This window comes from Phoca vitulina, unplaced genomic scaffold, assembly GCF_004348235.1.
Source record: "Phoca vitulina isolate PV1807 unplaced genomic scaffold, GSC_HSeal_1.0 scaffold52, whole genome shotgun sequence".
Taxonomy (NCBI): Eukaryota; Metazoa; Chordata; class Mammalia; order Carnivora; family Phocidae; genus Phoca; species Phoca vitulina.
Genome location: NW_022589755.1, coordinates 3,646,941 through 3,670,521, shown reverse-complemented (window position 1 = coordinate 3,670,521; position 23,581 = coordinate 3,646,941). Strand labels below are relative to the sequence as shown.

At 50.4% G+C, this 23,581-nt stretch overlaps 1 protein-coding gene across 1 annotated transcript; it reads left to right on the top strand.

The window, feature by feature from the left end:
* Positions 1-1,643: 1,643 nt before the first annotated feature.
* CACNG7 (calcium voltage-gated channel auxiliary subunit gamma 7) lies at positions 1,644-21,506 on the top strand. Its single transcript, XM_032388824.1, has 6 exons — positions 1,644-1,711; positions 4,743-4,967; positions 5,606-5,692; positions 6,063-6,203; positions 19,389-19,534; positions 20,061-21,506. The coding sequence occupies exons 2-6, from the start codon at positions 4,772-4,774 to the stop codon at positions 20,316-20,318; spliced, it is 828 nt and encodes a 275-aa protein (XP_032244715.1). The 5' UTR covers positions 1,644-1,711; positions 4,743-4,771; the 3' UTR covers positions 20,319-21,506.
* The last annotated feature ends 2,075 nt before the right edge of the window (positions 21,507-23,581 follow it).

Sequence of the window (23,581 nt, the reverse complement as noted above, 5' to 3'; positions counted from 1 at the left end):
AGCGCCAGAGGGAAAGAGCAGAGCCGGGCGTGGGGGGAGGCACGAGCGCCGCGGAGAGGAGCGAAGTGGGCACGTGCACAAGGACGTAGAGATGGACACGCAGACCGCTGGGAGTGTCAGGCAGAGACCCCCCGGCGCAGAGACCCAGCACCTACTCACCCAGAGCCATACAGAAGCTCACAGACCCACACTGAGACCCAGAGACTGGGGCGGGGCTGGGGGCAGTCCTGAGAGGGGAGATGAAAGGCAAACCTATGGAGAGACCTGGAGAAGTGATCCCTGGGAGACCCCACGACAGAGAAACCAAACAAGCAGAGCCCGTGAGCTTAAGAGTTAGCCAGAGAGGCAGAAGACAGGCCGACGCGCGGTCCGGGCCTCTTTGCCTTGACCCACTTGCGGGGGAGGGGGGCGGGGGGTGGAAAAAACAGTCCCAACAGACTACAGTTCCCAGCAGACACCGCGGTGGACCCTCCCCCCCAAGTGCGGCCCCTCACCGCCAGGGCTGATGGAAAATGTAGTCCCGGACCCGGGCAGGCCAGTTGAATGGTGTGCCTATGTCTGTGTTTGGAGGGGACTGAGCCCCAAAGCTTCGCAGGCTCCCTCGGGGAGCCCCGGTGTCTCTTCGTCTCTGCAGGCTCTTGGGTTTCCGGGACTCGGTCCAGTTGGATGCTGGGGCTCCCCTTGGCTCCCTCAGCACCGGGGCCGTACCCCCATGCTCTGCCCGCGGCCCCCAGCCCCAGCTCCGACCCTCGGCGGGCGGCCTGCCCCTTTAAGAGTGGCCCCGCTGACATCACGGCGGGTGGGGGGGGGGCTGGCCCGGCTCCCGGCTCCGCGGCGGCTGCAGGACCCGGCTCCGCTCTGCGCCCGCCTGCTGCTTTGGGGACCCCGGCCCGGGACGCCCCCTCCCGCCTCCTCCAGCTGCCCAGACCCCAGGCTCCGCCCCAGGCCTGGCCAGAGCCCCAGTCCTTATCAGGGGAGCCCCAGGATCGCCCCTGCTCTCTCTCCTTCTCAGGGTCTCTCTCTCCTTCTGTCTCTCTCTCTGTCTCTTTCCCTAGCTCAAGGTGTCTGGGTCTCAGCCTCTCTCAGCCCAGGGCCTGTGAGCGTTTCCCTGTCTCTCTGTCTCTCTGACCTGTCCACTTCCAGAGCCCCAGAATCTCTGAGCCCGAGGGCAGCGGGGGTCTTAGACCTGATCTCTGCCTCTTCTTTTCTCCCTCTCTCTCTTTTAGGCCACCTCTGTGTTTCCCCCAGTCTCCAGACCTGCGAGTCTCAGAATTTCTCAGCCTCGAGGTCTCGGTGGGACTCTAGATCCTCGGCTCTGCCTCTCTGCCTCTCTGTGTGCCCCTGCCCCTCTCGGGCTCTCTGCCTCTGTTTCTATTCTCCTTCCCTCCCTGCCTCCCCCATTCTCAAGGCCCATCTCCCTCTCTCCCTGCAGCCTCCTCCTCCCTCCCTCCCCGCCCCTCCCCTCCTCCGCAGTAGCCAATGAGCGGCCGCCGGTTCCAGCTCCCGGCGCCGTCCGCCGAGTGAGGCCGCGGGCGCGGGGGGTGGGGGGTGGGAGGCCGGGAGGGGGCCGGGACGCCGGGCTCCGGGGCGGGGGCGGGGGGCGCGGGCACCGGCGACCCCGGTGGCGGCGGCGGCGGCCGGGGGAAGCCGCGGGGCCGGTCATGCGGCTGCGGGGCCCGCGGCCCGGAGCGTGCGCCCAGCCCTGAGCGAGGTGAGCGCGAGGGGAGGGTCCTGGAAGGAGTGGGGGCTCCCCTTGAGGTGGCTGGGAGCCGGGGGTTGGGGCTGAGAGGGACCTGAGTGGCCCCGGGGTGTGGGATTCTGGCGGTCAGGACGCCCGAGTTCGGGAGGCAATGAGGGGTGGGGGGACATTGGGCCTAGGGGATCTGGGAGGACGGGGTCCTAGGGTCCTGGAGTGGGGCAACTATACTCTTAATGTCCGAGTCTTAGAGACCGTGAGCCCTGAGGAGGGTGCAGGCCAGGTCCTTGAGGGAGGCGGTCCTGGAGGAAGGGGGGAGGGCCCGGGCCCGGTAAGAGCAGGATGTGTCTGAGAAGGGGTCCCCAGAAACGGGGAATACGTTCCTGAAGAGACTGGAGGGAGACGGAGTTTGGACTTGGGGCTTGGAGAACGGGACCCCTGGGATCCGAATGCCTGAATCCAGGAGAGACTGCGATAGATAAAGAAGGAAAAGAAGGTGGCTCCAGGCCTGGGGGAGGGTCCCAAAGGAGGAAGGGCTGGAGGAAAATGAGGAGATCTGGGCGGGCCATTTGGAGTGAGGCGGAATCGGAGCAAAGGAGGGGGTTTCAAAGGGGAAGTGAGAAAGGTGTCAATGGGCAAGGTCCCAGCTGTCCTAGGAGTCCTAGGAGCCTTGGTGGGGGTGTGGGGGGAGCTGAGGTCAGCTACCTGGACTCAGGAAATCAGGGTGACTGGGTTTTTGATGCTTGTTTCTGAGCTGAGCGGGCTGGAACAGGAGCCGGCTGCTGGCGGTCAAGGCTTGGGACGGGGGATGGGAGGAAAAGCTGGTCAGAGCTCTGCCAGACTCGGATCCCTGACTCCTCCAGGAGGCTGGGGGTGGGGCCTGGTGGGATGGGGGCTCTGGATGCTGAGATGTGTGTGTGTGTGTGGGGGGGGGCTGATGAAAGTTGTCTGACTCCAAGATCGTTACTGGCATGGGGCAGAGTTTCAAAGCTCCGAGAATTCCTATTAGAGAAAAACGGGTCTTAAGTCTTGGCTGCATTGTTTGGGAGTGTTTAGGAGTCTTAACCTTCATAGTTAAAAAAGATGATGGGGATCGCTGGTATTTCGCTGATATTCAGGGATATAGATGTCTTTGGCTGAGGAAGGATGGGGATCCCAAGTTGAGTCCCCCAGATCATGGGATTGTGTAGTTTAGGGAAAAGTTAAGGGCGGGGGGGGGGGCAAGGGTGGTAGATAAGAGATTAGGAACTCCCTAGTTAGAATCTCTAGATCTCTGACTGGAATCTGGAAGGGCACAGCTATGAACTGGTGATCTCTTGTTTTGAGGGCCTGGTGTTACAGGGGTCAGAGTTCCAGACTAGATGTTGAAGAGGGTCTGTAATTGGGAGTCCTAGTGTGGAAGTTGGAGTCCAGAATCTCTGGTAGGGAATTTGGGGATCTTGTGATGGCCCATGAGGGGGATGGGGACCCTGGGCTTCCTGATTTGGAATTTTAGTGTTCAGAGCACTGATCCCTAGGTTCAAGGATGGTCTAGGATACTCTGGTTAGGGTGCTGAGTTGCAGGGGAAGGGGGTCCCAGATCATGGTTTTGACATTCTGGAGTCTCTAGCCAAAATCCAGGCTCCAGGTCTCGGGATCCCAGTGTTCTGGATCCAGCAGTCTGAGATGGAATCCCAGCATCCTAGGCTCAGGGGCCTGCCCGGATCCGGGATGGGGGGAATTAGGGTTCTGGAACCTGAGATCTGAGTCGTGAGCCGCGATCTCAGATTGGGGAACCAAATTGAGGTCATGGCACAGGATCAAAGTTAGAAGGTCATGGGTCATGGTCCTGGTGTTAGAATTGGGTATTAAAGGTCAAGATAAGAGTCCAAGGATTTAAACTTAGGTTTAGACCTCTGCTCGGGTCTTGATTAGTGGGTCCTTGGTTAGTAGGACCCTTAGTTAGGGTTCTGGTTAGTGACCTACTTGGGGGATTTCTGGTAATTATTTAGCAGGGTCCAAAAGAAAGGGGTCAGGGTACCAGGAGTCAGGATTGGGGGAGTATGCCTGGTTCTAGTGTTTTGTTTTGTTTTTTTAAAGATTTTATTTTTATTTTTTGACAGAGAGACACAGCGAGAGGGAACACAAGCAGGGGGAGAGGGAGAGAGAGAAGCAGGCTTCCCGCTGAGCAGGGAACCCGATGTGTGGCTTGATCCCAGGACACTGGGATCATGACCTGAGCCGAAGGCAGACGCTTAACGACTGAGCCACCCAGGCACCCCTGGTTCTAGTGTTGAAATGTCTGATCCATGTAATAGTTTCTGAGTCCAGGCTCAAGGTTAAGGATTCTGGTGAGGGCTGGTGTCTAGGATTAAGGTCTCTGGTTAGGGCATAAGGTTAGGGTTGGAGGGCCTGGTTCTGGCATTAAGAATATGGATGTTGAGTTTCTAGTCAGCGTTATGATATTTGGGACCCAGGTCCAGGCACACTTGGAGCTAAGGTTCAATCTCTGGATCTGGACTGAAGGTTATTGTTGGAAATCTTTTTTTTTAAACTTTTTTTTTTTTTAAAGATTTTATTTATTTATTTGACAGAGAGAGAGACAGTGAGAGAGGGAACACAAGCAGGGGGAGTGGGAGAGGGAGAAGCAGGCTTCCCGCTGAGCAGGGAGCCCGATGCGGGGGCTCAATTCCAGGACGCTGGGATCATGACCTAAGCCGAAGGCAGACGCTTAACGACTGAGCCACCCAGGCGCCCCTATTGTTGGAAATCTTATCCTGGGGTCAGGGATCTGGTGTGGTGGGTCTCTCATCAGGATCCAGAGCCAGAACACAAGTGTCAGGTTTGGGAAGTCCAGTCCTGGGGTTGCGGGTCAACAGTTGATGTCACTGGTTCAAATGCAGAAATGGGGTCATGGGTTAGGGCACAGAGGTCAGATTTGAGAAGTTTCAGTCTAAGAAATGGTGTCTCTGGCTTGGGATCGGTGTCCCAGGTGGGGGTGCCTGGGGTTGGGGACTCTAGCTAGTCCCCTCGGGGCTCTCCAAGGCAGCAGCTTCGCGTGTCTCAGGCCCCGCAGGGCGCCCCCCGCCGCTGAGGATGAGTCACTGCAGCAGCCGCGCCCTGACCCTGCTGAGCAGCGTGTTCGGGGCGTGTGGCCTGCTGCTCGTGGGCATCGCGGTCAGCACTGATTACTGGCTGTACATGGAGGAGGGAACGGTGCTGCCGCAGAACCAGACCACGGAGGTCAAGATGGCACTGCACGCCGGCCTCTGGCGAGTCTGCTTCTTCGCAGGTACAGACCCCACGTGCCCTCCATTCGACTGTCTCTGCCTTGCCTGGGACCCGAGGGTCCTTATCCACAGTTCCATCCCTGGGGTTCCAGAAGTCCAGAAACGGATCCTGTTTCTTTCCTGGAGAGACAAATTTCTACCTGGAGACCCGATTTCTAGCCCTGTATTTCCTGGATCTAAGAGCCCCCCATGCCAAGTCCCTAATCCCTGGAGGGTCCACTCTTAGAAGCAAGAGTCTAGCATCAGAGCTTGTCTCCTGCACAGTTCCAGTGTTGAATGGGCAGAATAAAAAATCCACCCCCCCGCCCAGAGACCACAGAGACCTTCCTCCTTGGAATCCCCCCCCAATCCTCTTTAGGGATTAAGGAGTCCTCGCCCACGGCCCCCACCCCCACCCCTTTGGGACCCAGGGTTCCAGCCCTGTCGTGCATCCATGGGTCTCCAGGGAAGCTTGGAAGAGGAACTCCCAGACCTCCTGTGCATCCCCTTCTTGACCCGCTAAGAATAATATAGACAGTAACCCCTGGATTCAGCCTCACATACCCATCCCGGGGTCTCCCCACTGTGCCACCTGCCCCTCACTGCCTCTCCAGAGCTCAGGAGCCCCTCATCCAGCTTTGCCTTCGTATCTTACCCCCAGGCAGGGAGAAGGGTCGCTGTGTGGCCTCGGAGTATTTCCTTGAACCGGAGATCAACTTGGTGACGGAGAACACGGAGAATATTCTGAGTGAGGGGGAAGCAGGGGGCCTAGACAAAGGGGGGGGCGAGTCCTGGGAGAAAGGGCAGCACCAGGAAAGGGGTGGGGTGGAGGAGAAGGAGTGGGGGCTTGAAAGAAGGCAGTGGTTGGGTGAAGAGGAGGAGCCAGGTTGATGGGGCGGGGCCTGGGCAGTGGGTGGAGTCCACGTTAACAGGGTGGGGTCAAACTCAAGGGGTGTGGCCTGGGTGAAGGGCTGCGGTCAGCAATGGAAGTATCAGGAAGGGGCGGAGCTACATAAAGGGGCGGGGCCGGTGCAGGAGGAGAGGCCAGGGGAATGGGGAGATGTCACCCCTCGCAGAGTCCCCCTCACCCCTTGTCTCTCCCTTTACCTTTCCCTCAGAGACGGTGCGCACGGCCACCCCGTTCCCCATGGTCAGTCTCTTCCTAGTGTTCACGGCCTTCGTCATCAGTAACATCGGCCACATCCGCCCACAGAGGACCATTCTGGCCTTCGTTTCTGGCATCTTCTTCATCCTATCGGGTGAGCCCAACGAAAAGACTTAGGGCCTGGGGACTATTTTCGGTTCCAGGAATCTGCGGTCCCTCCTCCACTAAGAAAGCCGCTTCCTTGCTGTGTGATCCTGGAGGGGTTGCCCAACCTCTCTGAGCCCCACTTTCCTTCTCTGTGAAATGGAGATAGCAAGCACCCATTTCACAGCTTGTCGGGAGGACCCAATCATAGCGAGTGTTTATTAGGTGCTGATTAGGTGCTGGGCTCTGTTCTGATACTTCCCACAACCCTGTGAGGGAAATGCTATTAATAGTCCCATTGTACGGATACAGAAACAGATGCTCAGGGAACTGAAGTCATTGCTCAGGTCCGCACAACCAGGGAGACACAGAGCTGGGACTCAGACACTTGCCGTTCACCTCCAGAGGCTGAGTTTTTTCACCGCTCCTGATATTTTAGCAGTTCACATATTTCAGGGCTTTTTATTTCCTGTGCAACATTTTATTTGAAAAATTTTCAAACAGAAAAGTGGAAAGAATTTTGGAGTGAGCATCCATGTGCCCACCACTTAGAGTCAGCCATTACCCTATTACTAGCCTGGCTTTGTCCTGTATCTGTCCATCTGTCTGTATTCCTGCCCATCCATCAGTCCACCTTATTATTATCTCCTTACGCAGCTCAGTGGGAGTTGTAGGTGTCCATACACTTCACCCCGAATATGTCACCTTGCATGTCATTAGCTACATTGCAGTATTTGTCTTTGTTTTTTATTTTTTTCTTTTGAGATACGAGGCTCTTGTGCATGAGCGATCTCACACCCTTCCCATAACATCTCTGCCGCAGAGTTATTATTAGCACTCACTTGATAAAATGGGGGCACCGAGGCCCACAGTTGTGCAGGGAGTTGCCCAAGACACCAGCCTGAACTGGAGCCGGGGGACCAAGTGTCCTGAGCTCCAGAGCAGAGTTCTTTCTCAGGTGTCACCCCCCTCCAATGTCAGCACTGTCTGGTCCAATTCAGTCCCTCTCGGCTCAGATCAGGCCAGGACAACCCGGCCCTAACACATTTAACTCATCCATCTGGTCCAGCTCACCCCAGTCCATTCTGACTCCATTCAAATTAATTCAGCATCATTTCATTAAACTCCGTTCGGGTCCTTTTCATTCAGTTGATATTTTATGAACAAACCCCATTTATGGCTCATTTCCATTCTGTCCCCTGGGGCCTGCACCCAGATCCCTCTTTAGAGTTGGCTCCGCAAAGAGTTAAAGATGGATCTTTGACTATCCCCAGTCTCGTCCCTGCTCCTCACCCAGCTAAACGTCCCCCGTGCCTCCAACCTAACCTGATGAGACCTTTTCCAGAGAAACCAGGGTGCAGCCTCCCTGTTAACTTGAATCGTGGCATGTGGAGCTGGACACAGAGCTGAAATAAGACCCGTACAATATCACCACCCCGGAGTGTCAGAGCAGAAAGGTCTTATCATTTTTCTTTCTTTTTTAAAAATTTTATTTATTTATTTGACAGAGAGAGAGTGAGAGCACAAGCCAGGAGACAGAGGGAGAGGGAGAAGAAGGCTCCTCGCTGAGCAGGGAGCCCGACATGGGGCTCGATCACAGGACTCTGGGATCATGACCTGAGCTGAAGGCAGCCGCTTAACCAACTGAGCGACTCAGGCACACCCCGGTCTTATCATTTTTCATATGGAAAAATAGTGGCCTAGAGAGAGAGAAAGTGGGACAAGGGTAGGAAGCATGGAGACTCTAATTCAATCCACCCAAAACACTAGAAGGAAGATCCCATTTTTGCTGTTCACAGAAGGGGCAACATAGCTCAGTGGTAGAGGGCGGTTGGCCCAGAGGGTGTTCTCATCCCAAAACCCACACTCACGCTCCTGCGATGTCCCAGGACCTGATTTCCCAGGGTCAGGCTGAGGATCAATGGTGCTGTCAGGGCTGGAGGTCAGGCCTCTGATGTAACAGAGAAATTTGGGGGGACTGAACCCCGCTTCCTGAAGCCCTTCCTCGAGTTCATGTCATAGACTATGGCCTGTGTGCCCCACTTCAAGGAGTCTGTCATGTGCTTTCAAGGTTGTGGGGTGAGGTGACTGACAGTTCATGCTGCTGTGAACCTAGAAAGACTGGGTGCGAATTCTTCGCCTGGGCTCTCCATGGTCCTGAAACCCTATTGTTCTAAGGCCAGGTTGTTTCTATCCAGCCTGGAATGTAGGGGATTCTTGCCTACTGCACAATCCTGAAACAGAGGTGGGGTGAAGGGGGAGAGGGAGTGGGAGTTGGATGACAGAGAAAGGAAGGGGGAAAGGAGTTGTCGAGAGGACAAATCCTGGTCAAGTGTTGGCAAACCTGTGTAGGGCCGAATAGTAAATGTTTCAGGCTTTGTGAGCCATAGGATTGTAATACCAAAGGAAGCAGAGGTGAGGCGATGGGCATGGCTGTGTGCCAGTGATCCTACCTATGGGCCCTGAAATCTGAATTCATGTAATTTTCATGAGCCATGAAATATTCTTCTTTCATTTTGTCCCCCACCCCAACCCCCTACACCTTTTACAGATGTAAAAACCATGCTTAGCTCGAAAACCATGCAAAACCAGGTGCTGGGACACTTGGTAGGTTGCTGACCCCTGATCTCCATCATAGATGTGAAGGGCCGACCCAGTGCCTGGTAAACACGTACATATGTACATCCATAGTAGTGGTGGTAGCAGCAACCAAAACAATCAAGAGACATGGCTGGGGGAAGTTCTAAGTGCTTTACGTAAATTAAGGTATTTCTTTTTCTTGACCTACTAAGGCAGATGTCATTGTTATTGTCATTCTCTAGCTGAGGAAACGGAAGCGCCTAGAGGTTAAGTTGCTCCATAGCGGAAGCAGGATGCCCACCAGGCCTTCACCATGACATTATATTGCCCCACGACAATTAAAAATCACCAAAAAATGGGGCTCCTGGTTGGCTCAATCAGTAGAGCATGCAACTCTTGATCTTGGGGTCATGAGTTTGAGCCCCACATTGGGCGTAGAGATTGCTTAAAAAAGTAGGATAAATAAAAAATAAAAAGTTTTTAAAAATCATAAAGATGGGGGCACTGGGTGGCTCAGTCGGTTGAGCATCCAACTCTTGATCTCAGCTCAGGTCTTGATCTCAGGGTCGTGAGTTCAAGCCCCGCATTGGGCTCCATGCTGGGCATGGGGCCTACTTAAAAAAAAATCATAAAAATGAAGGAGATTTAAAAGGAGAGGGAAAGATGACAGTACCAGTATCTTAGATCTGGGAACAGGATAATCTAGTCCAACTAGTTCATGTTCCCAAGACTTAGAGAGAGAGAGAGGAGTTGCCTAAGGGCTGGTGAATAGTGGCTTTGGCATTCAATTCTGGAGAAAGCAGTGGGAGGGTTGGGGCAGAGGAGGGACAGGGTCACCTGGGTGTTAAGCATCCTTCAGGGATGGACTAGCAGGAAAGAAACAGGAAATGGGCAAACCAAGGAGGAAGCTTATGCAGTGCTCTGGGCAAGAGCAGCTGGGGCTTGAGCTGGGGCTGGGGTTGGAAAGATAAAGGCAAGTGCATGGCTTTGACAGAGAAGGATATTGACAGAAGAATCAATGGAACCAGATGACTGGCTGGATATGGTTGGTGAGAGAAGCAGGGAGGAAGCTGGAATGACATTGACTTTCTTTTTCCAGGTCATAAGAAGCATGCTTCTCATGCAAAGCCCATACTAACCCCTGACCCTCAACATGTTCTATGCATCTGCTCCTTCATTTGCTCATCAAGCATTTACACAGACACCCTATATTGCCAGGCCCAGCACTGAGCACTGAAGATGTGGCTGAATCCTAGGTGAGAGCTCACATTCAGTCAAATACAAAACAGCCCCAATTACCCATCAATCAAAACTGCACACCTGCTTCAATCCCTTCCATGCTCAATGGATTCACATTGCACGTAGAGTACATCCAAACTCTCCATGCTAGCTTACAAGGTTTTCCAGGATTTAGCTAATGCTCAGATCTCTGACCTCATTTCCTAACCCACTAACACTCTCTCCATTGCTTACAACCTCAGCCACACTGGCCTCTCCTATTCCTTAAAAATGCTCATCTCAGCCCCACATGAGGACTTTACATTCATTAACCCTCTGTGCTTGGAAGTCTCTTCCTCCTGATACTCAAAGAGCTCGAACTTTCTCTCTTCCGACTTTCTTTCTCTGACAACAGTATGTAATGTTGCCATGCCCCCCCATACCGTCACTTTGCATGCTTTATATTTGATTCATAGCTATTGTCATCTTACACGTTTTCCGTCTCCCACTAGAATGTAAACTCCTAAATACATGGACCTTTACAAGCATGCTCCCATTTGTGTCCACAGAGCCTAGATGAGTTGCTGGTACAAAGTACACATTGAAGTATTTGTATAAGAGAGAAATGATAAGGACAATTTAGGGCATTTTGGGAAAGGGGAGGATGCATTAACTTGGCACAGTAGAGTGGTGGGGAGGGGGGAAATGACCTGGGAGGGCTTCCAAGAGGAGGTGACATCTGAGTAGATGAAGCTGAAAGGGTGAGGGAGAATTTTTCAAGTGAAGAAAGAATAGTGCCTTGTATGGAGGTGGAAGTCACAACATGTGTTAATGCCCTAGAAAGCATAAAGACCAGTAGACTCGTGTGCAGCTCTCCATGGTCCTGAAACCCTATTGTTCTAAGGCTGGGTTGTTTCTACTCAGCCTAGAATGTAGGTGATTCTTGCCTACTGCACAATCCTGAAACAGAGGTGGGGTGAGGGGGAAGAGGGAGTGGGAGTTGGATTACAGAGAAAGGAAGGGGGAAAGGAGGGAGAAAAAGAGGAAAGGAGAAAAAGGGCGAAAGATGATTATTTTTGGAGAACCAGAGTCATTATAAAATGTCCAGGCAGTAGAAAGAATGGCAAGAAAACTTACCTTTTGCAATTGTTTTCACGTGATTTTCAATTACTGAACACACACACACACACACAAAAGCAAAAAAGAACAGCAAAAGATTCTTTCTCTTTGGAAATATTTATTTCCTTATCAACACTTGCTCCTGACTCACCTTACAGAGAATGTTTGTTACTTAGAACTATAATGTGAAACATGGAACTTAAGGTGTGTTTGGGTGGTTAGCAGGAATCAGATCACAGAGTCTGGAATGTCAGACTGAAGAATGAAAACCTTCTCCTCTGGACAGTAGGGAGCCAAGAAAGAAATATATATATATATTTTAAGATTTTATTTATTTATTTGACAGAGAGAGAGACAGCAAGAGAGGGAACACAAGCAGGGAGAGTGGGAGAGGGAGAAGCAGACTCCCCGCCGAGCAGGGAACCTGATATAGGGCTCGATCCCAGAACCCTGGGATCATGACCTGAGCCGAAGGCAGACGCTGAACTGACTGAGCCACCCAGGCACCCCCAAAGGAAGAATTTTGATGAGAGAAGGATAGACTTTATATGGGTTTTAGAAAGAACCAGGATCTAAAGCAGGGGGACAAGGATTTAGGGGTAACGGTAAAAGCATAGACAATAAGCCTTAACTGGGTCAGAGGACTTGTGGTTGCAAGAAGGGGTTTTGATTTATGAGAGATGCAGGAAGTAAAATGGACTTGACCTGATGACTGAGCATCTTTGCTGGATGAAAGAGAGAGAGTAAAATCAAGAGGATTCCCCTGCATTGGACTAGGGTACCTGAGTGAGTGTGGATTGTGGGATTCCTCTGCTATCTCTTTTCTTTAAACTTGCTCATCTTTCTAGACCTATCTCAGATGCTTTTCCACCATGTGACACTTTGTGGGCCCTCTCTTCTTGAATATCAAAATTATGGAATACTAGAAATTGGGGTAACGGTAAAAGCATAGACAATAAGCCTTAACTGGGTCAGAGGACTTGTGGTTGCAAGAAGGGGTTTTGACTATGGAAGTTCAGAGCAAGGGAAGGTTGATTCTTAGAGGAAATGGAGGAATGGTGGGATTTATTGTGGGTTCAAAAAGGGGAAGCAACTAACGAGCTTTTCTAGAAGCTCCAGTTGCTTGCCAAGTACACTTACCCATTCAACTGGTGTTTATTATGTGCTGGATCTTGTGCTAGGTGGTAGGGGTGCAAGAGGGAACAGGTAAGTTAGTTCCAAGTATCCTGGTGGGGAGAGTGATGGGGGGGCATTATTTTATCTCAATCACTCCAATTTTTTCATGAAAACTTTAAAATTGATAGAATAGTGTAACGAGCACTGGAATACCTTCCTCCACCTAAATCCTGCATTTTGCTGATGTTTTTGCCATATTCTCTCTCCCTCTCTCTTTCTCTCTCTCTCTCCACACATACTTTTTTGGGTCTTTACCATTTCAAAATAAGTCACAGGCATCATGATATTTCATCTGCAAACACTGTAGTATGCATCTCTGAAGAGGAAGGACATTCTTCTCCTACCAAGAAATTTTACAGTAATTCCATAGCATAATTTATTCCATTTGTAGACTGTCCCATTGTTTCAAGAATGCCTTTTATAGCTCCCCCCCCCAAAAAAACTGGGATTCAGTCTTGGTTCACACACAGCATTTAGTTCATGTCTCTTTTACTCCAGACTAGTTCCCCCACTATTTTTTTTTTTTACAACACTGACTTCTAAAATGAATTTCATTACAAAAATATAGAAGGAATAGTATAAATAAATGAAATCCCATGTATCCTTCCCTCAGTTTCAGTAGTTATCAACATATGGCGAATCTTTTTTTAGTCGCACTGCCGTATCTCCCTTCTGCACTTCAGTACATTATTTTAAGGCAGACTCAGCCATTAAATCATTTTATGCACAAATATTTCAGTATATCCCTGAGAAATAAGTACTTTGTTATTTAACATAGCCATGGCGCCCAAACAATTAAGAATAGCTACTTAGTATCATTTAATATCTAGTTAGTGTTCAACTTCCCCGCTTGTCTCATAAATAAATGCTTTTTTACAGTTAGTTTGTTGCAAATCAGGATTCAAATTCCACTTGTGCATTTAGCTAATAGATCTCGGAAGCCTCTTTTAATCTATAATAGTCTCTCTCCTATTTCTTCCTTACCATTTATTTGTTGAAGAAATCTGGTCATTTGTCTTGTAGAATGCCCACACCCCTGAGTTTTCTCACTGTGTTCTCTCTCCTGTTGTGGTTTAATGTGCTCATTCATCCCTGTGTTTTCCTATAAAACTGTTGTTTATCTGATCCAGACTTGTGGGGGTTTTTTGTTGTTTTTTTTTTTTTGGTTTTGTGTTTTTTGTGTTTTTTTTTTTTGGCAAAAAATATTTCATAGATAGGGGGTGCTGTTTACATCCTACCGCATTGCATCCAGAGACATAAGATCTCCCCGTTGGCTCTCTTCTTGAGATGTTAAGGATGATCACTGGTTCGGGTATTACCAGCTTGGCCCATATCACTGTCCTTTTGAAGACTGGAGGCCAGGGTATCGTGTAGAATGCCCCACATCCTAGGTTAGTTTGACTGTTTTCCCATGCCATCATTTGATGATTTGCTCCTATTTCCTCATGTTCTCTGTAACCCGGAAGTTCTGTCTAGACTAGAGGTTTTATTAGATTCGGGTTAAACAGGTTTGGCAAGCAGATGCAAAGCTGGTGCCTGTTCTTTATATCCCAGCCCTTCAGTGGCAAATACTGTCCGGTTGTTGGTTGTTCGCACCGGGAAGGGAACAAACTTTGAACCCTTGATAAAGGCGGTGATCATCAGGGCTGTTCATTGAAATTGTACATTTTCCTCTTTCCAATTAATAAGTAATTTGCAGGGTAATACTTTGGTAACTTGGGGAGGTAAAACCTTCCCCTATTTTATTGAAATTTGGGGAAAAAAAATTTAAACCTACAGAAAAGTTGCAAAAATAACACAGTGAACTCTCACATACCCTTCATCTGGACCAAATTTTAACATTTTGCCACATTCGCTTTCTCTGTGTGTGTGTGTGTGTGTGTGTATTGTATCTAGATGTTTATAAATATAAATATATGAACCACTTGAACATAAGTTGCAAACACCTCACCCCTAAATATTTCAGCAAGTATCACCTAAAAACAAGTACTAAACACAGTACAATAATCAAATTCAGGAAGTTTAACATTTATACAGTATTATAGCTAAAGCACAGTCCATATTCATATTTCACCGATTGTCCCAGGACTGTCTTTTATCGTCATTTTCCCCCCATTCAGTATCCAATCTAGGATCACGCTTCGTATGTCTTTGTCCTGTCTCCTTTGTTGCCTTTTATCTTTTATATAGTACCTGTGCCTTTTTAAAAAAGAAATATCTTTCATGTTGACTTTTTTTGAAGAGAGCAGCCAGACATCTAGTAGAATGCCCACGGTTTTCTTAGGAGTGGATTCAGGTTACACATTTTCAGCAGGAACCCTACGTAAATGGAGTAGTGGCAGGCTCGCATCAGGAGGTAATGGTGTCCGTCTGCCCCGTTATTGGTGATGTTAGTTTTAGTCACTTGCTTGAGATAGTGTGTTGGGTTCCTTTATGATAAAGGAAGTTTTTAAAAATCCTCTTTATGAATTAATAGATATTCCAGGGGGAGATTCTGTCGTGCAGTGATTTAATGGCCACTGATGAAGCTGGCTGAAATCCTAATATTACTCGTAGGGTTGCAAAATGGGGTTTTCTAAATCTGCTGTTCCATCTACAGGTATACTACCGAAAAGAAGAATTTTCTCTTTTCTTTTATTATTTGTTTATTTTTTAAAAAATATATCAGTATGGGTTCACACTTTTTAAAATTCAGCATGTTATATGCCATTTCTTTTTTTTTTTTTTAAGATTATATTTATTTATTTGTCGGTGGCGGGTGGGGGGGAGAGTGGCAGAGGGAGAGAGAGAAGCAGCTCCCTGCTGAGCAAGGAGCCCGATGCGGGACTCGATCCCAGGACCCTGGGAACATGACCTGAGCTGAAGGCAGACATTTAACAACCACCCAGGTGCCCTATTGATTTATTTTAGAGAGAGTGTGGTGCACATGTGAGCATCCCCACTGGGTGGGACAGGCAGAGGGAGAGGGAGAGAAGCAGACTCCCCACTGAGCATGGAGCCCACCCTGGGGGGTTCAATCCCATGACCCTGAGATGATGACCTGAGCTGAAATCAAGAGTCAGCCACCTACCTGACTGAGCCACCCAGGTGCCCCAATATATGCCATTACTTCTATTATTCATTTTGATGTTCAAATTGTCCCTAGTTGGACTATCAGGGACCCCCTTCAAACTAGTCCCTGCATCCTCTTCTGACGTGTCCCTCTCATTTTTTGAGTTTTTCCTTCCTTTGTGGCACAAGCGCACTTTTACTGCCTCTCCCCCAGACTTCAAATGAGCTATTTCTTCTGGAAGCCCTAGCTTCTTATTTAGTGGGGGATGATATTAGAGACCAAAAGTTCGGTGCTAGGTGGGCTCATTGCTACACTGTCTCTAGGATGTTTCAGGACACAAATTGGGGAATTATGTGCTTGTAAAACAGGAGGTTTTTTACTAACATCTGGGGTCTTCTTCATCTTACCCCATTCTGATCTGTGTCTTCCTTTTTTCGGCACCAGAATCCAGCTCCCTAAATATCAGTATATTTGCAGATTTGCTCAGCCCTACACTGCTTAAGACCTGCTACCTCTAAACCATTTCCCCAGAAATGTACTAAGGTTCAAGATTTCTTTGCAGATCTTTTGTCTTTAGAGTGAAATATATAATCAAAGTACTGTATTTGAAAGTTACTTAGAATACTACTTTTACCCCCTCCTGTGGTTGTATCGTTCATTTGATATAAAGTTAGCTTCATTTATTTTTGTTTGTATTCAACTTTAGGTTTTTTCCCCCATCCTTGTTGATTTTAGCTTTCAAATATATAAAATATTAACATTCTTCCAAGGGTCCAAATCACGCAAAAATACGTACTCAGAGGAGGGCCACTTCCTTCCTGTTCTCACTTACCTCCTGTAGGTGATCAACCTCATTTGTTGGTTTTCCTTACTGTGTCTCTTTTTGCAAAAATCAGCAGATGCATATATGTATTTTATTTATTTAGTTTTGCTTAAAAGCTAGCATCCTGTATACTGTTTTGTGCATTACTTTTTTTTTTTTTTAACTGAGTGATAGCATCTGGAACTATCATTGAACTCCGCTCCAGTTCACAGAGAACTTCCTCATTCTCACTTCACAATGGCACAGTACTCTACTCCGTGATGTTTGACAGTTTATCCCACTAATCTTCTGTGTAAGTGCATGTAGGTCGTTTCTAGGATTTTGCAGTTATGGGTAATGAGGTGAATTAGCATGCCTCTCTGTGCTTTTGTGTGGTTGGACAGATAGCTGCAGGGTAAATTCTTATGAGTGAGATTGTGGAGTTAAAGGACAGATACATGTGTGGTTTTGCTAGATATGGCCAGATTCCCCTCCACTCGGGCTGGGCCATTTTGCATTCCCACCAGCAACACGTAAGAGCTTCTGTTTCCCCGGCCTCACCAGAAGAGTATGTTGTGAAGCTTTTTAACTTTTGATGACCTGATGGATGAGAAAGGACATCTCTTCACAGTTTCCATCAACATTTTTCTTATTCTAAGTAAAGGAGCATTTTTTAAAAAGATGTATTTATTTATTTGAGGGGGGGGTTGTGGAGGGAGCAAGTGGAGGGAGAGAGAGAGAATCCTCAAGCAGACTCCCTGCTGAGCGTGGAGCCCTACATGGGGCTCGATCCCAGGACCCTGAGATCATGACCTGAGCCAAAATCAAGAGTCAGCCATTTAACCGACTGAGCCACCCGGGTGCCCCCACGTTTTTCTTTTTAAACAAGGAGCTCAAAGAAGGCCTTTCTAAAGAAGTGACAAGGGAGGGGAGATGCAAATGAAGTGAAAGAGAGACGTGGAAAAATCTGGAGGAAGAGCAATACAGTTGGGGGGAACAGCAAGAGCAAAGGCCCTGAGGCAGAAATCAGCTTGATGTGTTCAAGGAAGCGTGAGGAAGTCGTGTGATCTAAGTAGAGGGAACAAGGGGAAACTGTCCAGGGATGAGGCCGGTGGGGCGCAGACCGCATAGGCATTGCAGTCCAGGGTCAGGAAAGGTTTTCTGTAAAAGGCCTGTTAATGAACATTTTCGGCTTTCCCGGCTGCACAGTTTCTGCCACAACTGTTTTACCTTGCGACTGCAGGCGGAGGCTCCGTGGAAGCAAAGGGTTGTGGCTGGGTGCCAGCAACGTTTTATTTATAGACCCTGACATGAGGAATCCGTATACTTTTTAAACTGAGATATTACAATTCACAAAACATAAAGTTCACATAATTCGGGGGTTTGAGTATATTTGCAAGGTTGTGCGACCATCGCCATTACCTGGTTTCGCAACATTTTCATCATCCCAGCAAGAAACCTCATACCCTTTAACGACAGCCAGTGGGAATCTCCCCTCCACCCCGCTCCTTGGCAACCACTAATCCACTTTCTCTCTCTATGGATTTGCCTATTTTCGACATGGCATATAAATGGAATCATACAGTATGTATCTGCCTTCTTTCTTTTGCTTATTTTCCAAGTTCATCCATGTGGCAGTGTAAATCAGTATTTCATTCCTTTTTTTGGCTGAATAATATTCCTTTATACGGCTATACCACATTTTGTTTATCCATTTAGTTGATAGACACTTGGGTTGTTTCCACTTTTCGGCTATTATGAAGAATGCTGCTACAAACATTCATGCAAAGTTTTTGTGCGAACATATGTTTCCTATTCTCTTGGGTAGAGATACCTAGCAGTGGAATCACTGGGTCATGTGGTGATTCTATCTTTAACACTTTGAGGAACTGCCAAATGAAATTCATATACTTTTTTACATGCCACAAAATATCATTCTTCTTTCGATTTTTTTTTTCAACAATTTGATCGTGTAAAAGCCATTCTTAGCTAGTAGACCCTACAAAAACAGGAGGTGGGCTGGATGGAGCTCATGGGCCGCCGTTGGCTGAACCCTGTTGTAGGCAATGGAAGGAATTTAGATTTATTTTGGGTGTGATGGGCACGCAAATGTTTATCTGGGGGAAGATGCTGATAGGGATGACTTGGATGGATTTAGGGCAGGGGACCCTATAACCTCCGTAAGCCACACTTGGCATGGCTGCTCTTTAAAAGACGTTCAGCTTGAGGACGTGATATCTGACTCTAGAGATTTCTCAAACCAGACACCTCCTCCCCACCTTCTCCATGTGCCTCTATTCCCTCAACTGTCAGTGTTGATAAAGGTGGTACCTCTGTGAAAGGACCGTTGGTAGGGTTCAATAAGTTAATACATGTACAACACTGAGAACGGTGCCCGGCACAGGGCAAGACCTATATAAGCAGTTGCTATTGTTTTATTAATATTATTATTGATTTGTTGCTATGATTCACACAGTCTCAACTCATGCCTCATCCTCTTCCCCCTGGAATGTCGCAACTAGTCTCTCCCTCCAGTCTCTTCCCAGAACCAACCGTCCTGCAAGGGTTCTTCTGACGCTCCTATCTGACCCTGTCCTTCCTCTGCTCCAGACCTTCCATGGCTCCCTAATGCCCTTGGCATCGATGCCAAGCTCCTCAGCTTGGCATTTGAGGCCCATCATGGCCGTGTCTCTGCCCCTTTCTCTGGCCTCATATTTTGTGGCTGTGGCCCATGTTTTGGCTATGTGGATGGATCAGTTCGGTGCTCCCTCTCCTTTGGCCACGCTGTTCCCTCTGCCTGGAGTGGTATAACTGTGTACTCTTCTCCCCAGGCCTCATCCTTTAGGACTTGGACAAAGGCCCTTCTTCCAGGAAGCTTTCCTTGACTTCCCCTGCCCCTCCCCCGGTCCCTGCCCCTCCCCTAGGTGGGTTGGTGCCTCTTCTGGACCCACAGAACTCGTGCTACTACCTCCCTTGCTGCGCATGTCACCGTGTATGTGACTATCCACCAATGTCCATATTTGCCTTCCCCAATTGCACTGTGAACTCCTGGACGGGAGATTAGGGGAGGGGGAAGGGGAAGTTCATTCATCTCTGGGACCCCTGCAGCCAGCCAAGGCCCAGCACACAAGGGGCTTCAAAAAATGGAATTTAGTTCAGGACAGAGCAGGGAGGAAAGGGAAGGGGATGGCAGTGAGATGGGAGAGGGGTCCACTGCTGACGGACCAAGGGCACCCTCTGCTCCTCAGGCCTCTCCTTGGTGGTGGGCTTGGTTCTCTACATTTCCAGCATCAATGACGAGGTCATGAACAGGCCCAGCAGCTCTGAGCAGTATTTCCACTACCGCTACGGGTGGTCTTTTGCCTTCGCTGCTTCCTCCTTCCTACTCAAAGAGGTGATGTCTGTGGGGCCCAGACGTGAATGGGGAGGGGTCTGCGGGGACCTCATTCCTGGGTCCAGGACAAAGAGGAAACTGGGGGTGTAGACTCTGGATTTAAAAGGGAGGTGGTGGCTGAGGGCCTAACCCCTGGGACCTGGAGGAGGGGTCTAACAGCTCCCAACTTCTGGGGTCCTGGTGGGGGGAGGGGCTGGGGGCCTGGACTCCTGGGTCTGAGGGAGGAGGGCTGGGGGCCTGGACTCCTGGGTCTGAGGGAGGAGGGCTGGGGGCCTGGACTCCTGGATCTGAGGGAGGAGGGGCTGGGGGTCTGGACTCCTGGGTCTGAGGGAGGAGGGGCTGGGGTCTGGACTCCTGGGTCTGACGGAGGAGGGGGCTGGGGTCCCTGACTCCTGGGTCTGAAAGAGGAGGGGGCTGCGGGCCTGGACTTCTGGGTCTGAGCGAGGAGGGGCTGGGGGGTCTGGAGTCTTGGGGTCCTTGGGACCTCGGGGCCAGCCTCTGGGACCCTGACCATGCGTTGCCACAGGGGGCTGGCGTGATGTCCGTGTACTTGTTCACCAAGCGCTACGCGGAGGAGGAGATGTACCGTCCGCACCCGGCCTTCTACCGCCCGCGTCTCAGCGACTGCTCCGACTACTCGGGCCAGTTTCTGCAGCCCGAGGCGTGGCGCCGCGGCCGCAGCCCCTCCGACATCTCCAGCGACGTCTCCATCCAGATGACGCAGAACTACCCTCCCGCCATCAAGTACCCGGACCACCTGCACATCTCCACCTCTCCCTGCTGAGGCCCGCCCCTCGGCGCTCCCTCCTCCTCCTTCTCTTGCTCCTCCTCCTCCTCCTCCTCCGGGGTCTCCGGGCCCCACAGCTCCGCTCCCTCCCTCGGGACCTCTCGATCCCTCGGGGAGGATGCTGCGCACGCTTTAGCCCCGCCCTCTTCCTGGTGGCCCCGCCCCGCCGTCCTAGCCCCTCCTACTTTCCAAGGGCTCCTCCCCCTTCGGGGCCTCTCGACCTCCTCGGTCCGATCCACTCGCAGACGGCCCCGCCCCTTCCCCCGGGGCCCGCCCCTTACCTCTGGCCCCGCCCCTCCCCTCCAGTTTCCGGGCCGCGGTTTCCCTGCTGCGCGCAGTGCGCGCCGGGGCTCCGCGGGGCAGGCGCCCGCCCACCCCGAGCCCCACAGCCTGCTGCCTCGCCGCAGGGGCGCGGGGCTGGAGAGTAGGTTCGGCAGCCGCCTGGAATGCCAACCATCCTCTTCTCCCCTCGGCCCCGACTTCCCTCTTTCCCCGCACGATCTCATCTCCGGACCTTCCGGGCCCGCGGGTGCAGCGGCCGGTGTTCCTGCTGCGCCCGCAGCTGCGGGGTGGGGTGGGGAGCGGGAGGCCGGGGCGTGCTTTACCTGGTGTGGCCCCCTCCCAGTTCTCGGCTCCCCTGGGAGGCCCCATTCTTCCTCACCGGCTGGGCTCTTCTCGGCCTCCTGAAGGTCACCAGCCTTTTAGCGGGCGCCGTCGGAAGGATCTTGTTTTCTCAGCTGCCCTTGGCTTCTTTTTCTTCCTCTTCTTCCTCATCCTCCAGCTCTGTCTCCCTCCTTTCTCCCCGCTCACCCAACGCCCCTAGGTGCATCTAGCCCCGCACGCCACATGACAGGGATGGAGACCCTAGGGTGGAGGGAATTCCTCCGTGCCATTTCCACACCTGTGCCCGCCTCTTCCCCCTCGAGGCCCCGTCGGGGGAGGGAGAGGCAGTAGCGGGGGTCGAAACCCCCCAAACCTCCAAGTCTTCCATTTTCTGGCACTCCCCCTCATCGAAGTCCCCCTTCCCATCTCAGACCCCCAACTCTGGCCTCTTTCAAGGGTCCGTCCGCCCCCTTGGACAGATTTGGGGGGAAGGTCACCAGAAACTCGCCCTCCCCCCTTATTAGGGGAGCGGGGGCGAGGTAGCACAGTGTTGTACACGGAACCAGGAAGGCCCCCGGGGTGGGGGGAGGGGGGCAGGGGAGGGACGGGGGCTTTTAGTTTGCATCTTAGGTGGGAGGGGGGAGGGGGGAGCGCAGCAGTTAACCTGTCTTTACGCAGCGATTTTTAACGAGGCTGGGGGGAGGGGGGGCTTGGGGGTGGGGAGGGGGGGTGGGGGGCCTGGCTCTGATATTTGCCGTGTATCATATGTAAATACCGACAGAAACTTCAATAAACTTTATTTCAAACACGTCTCCGCCTGCCGAGGGGGAGGGGATTGGATAGAGGGTCTGGGTCCTGGTCTCTGCCCCAAGGGTGGGGGCCTCGAGTCCTGCAGAACAAGGTTAGATTGGTCTTTGTTAAGTTGCTTAATCATCTTAATTACTAACAGCAGCACTTGATAATTCAGTCCGTGTAAAGCATGTAGGACAGCAAGTGACACCCGTCAGGATCAATAAAAACTAACTCTTGGTGTTACCCTGACCACTTAGAGTACTGTTACTATTGCTTGCCTTCCTTCTACATTTATTGCTTCATTGGGTTTTCTCCCCAAACCTACATGTTGAATTTACTGAAGTCATTTTGCAGATAGGGCCGTGGAAGTGAAATGACTCATCCAGGGTCACCTAGGCACAACGATTTCAGCTTCCTTCCCTGCTCACTGGGGAGCAGTGGATTCTCCTAACGCTCTATCGAGCAATCACTGCTGCGTTGATTGAACACCTACTATGAGACGCACACTTTCCTCCCTGCACACTTTCCTCCCGAATGTGATCTGATGAGATGTTCCCAGCAGCCCCCTGTCCAAGGCTTCCAAGTGGGCCCTAACATCTGTGATCTCACCTACTCCACAGAGGGACTGAAAACAGCCTGAATGTTTAATAAGCTTCTTCTTGAAGTGTGTTGAGAAGGAAACAGTGCTAGCCCTTTGGCTCCTTCGCCTTGTTGGGACTTAGGCTCTTGGGGGCGGTGAGGACAGCTCCCACCATCACGACCACACTCACCAAGCTATCATTAGGTGTCAGACACTGGGCTGAGCACTTTCCATGTGTTAGCTCATTGGATTCTCCCAGACCTCCTGGAACTAGGCATTGCACACAGCCCCATTTTGTAGATGAAGAAACTAGCACTTGGGACGATAAGATCACCCAGCTCGTAAGATGCAGAGGAGAATTTCCACCCAGGCCTGCCTGGTCCCAGAACCTCCTTTCTCAAGCCACTCTATTTCACCCATGACTTTGATGCAAACTCATCCTGTGACCTTGAGAAGTCTTTTAATCTCTGGGGCTTCAGTTTCTTTTTCTGTAAAAAGGAGGGGGGATGAGCTAGAAGGACTCCAAATCCCTCTGGAACAGGGAGAGTGGTGGGGGCAGGTTAGCAGGGAAGAATAAGATTCAGCAGGATCAGACTCCCTGAGGGAAATATTCTGAGTCATTTCCAATGGTTTCAGGAATTTCTGGAGGTCACGCTTGAGATCTGGGACGGCAAAGATGTTTCAGCTCCTTTGTCAAGACGAATCGATTCCTACTGGCTGCCTGGAGCATGGTGTGGAGAGGGATTTTGAGTATCTATCTGCTCCGTGGGAAAGGATGTCCCCGTTGATTGGGTTGATTGGTGCTGTCTGTCTTGCCTGCCGAAAGGGCAGTTTCGGTGCAAGTGATGGACATTTGCTCATTTTGTCCAGAACTTAACAACCTAATGTCCTAAAGCTTATGTTCTTTTTAAAAAAGAACCAACCAAGTTTTTGTGGGTTTTTTTTTTTTTTTTGGTTGTTGTTTTGTTTTTTACATTTTGAAAATGGAACGGGATCTTAAAGATTAAAGATTTGTTTATCTTTAAAAAAAATGCTGTGAAAAGTCAGTCCTTCTGACCTCTTGACATCCAGAAGTCCCCCACACCCTGAGGTATTTTCATCATACCATGTAAAATTTCAAGAATCTATTTGCATATTGAAGTATATACAAGTGTGTTTAAATCCACACACAGGTGAATATGTAGCTCATACATGTTTATTGGACACAGCATTTATCATCATATACACATAGTTCTGCACCTCCCAATTTCACATGGCAATGTATTACGGAGAATATCTAGTATCC

Coding starts and splice junctions, on each gene's coding strand:
- CACNG7 (XM_032388824.1), top strand. CDS start 4,772: ATGAGTCACTGCAGCAGCCGCGCCCTGACCCTGCTGAGCAGCGTGTTC. Junction 5,693..6,062: donor GAACACGGAGAATATTCTGA/GTGAGGGGGAAG, acceptor CCTTTCCCTCAG/AGACGGTGCGCACGGCCACC. Junction 19,535..20,060: donor CCTCCTTCCTACTCAAAGAG/GTGATGTCTGTG, acceptor GCGTTGCCACAG/GGGGCTGGCGTGATGTCCGT.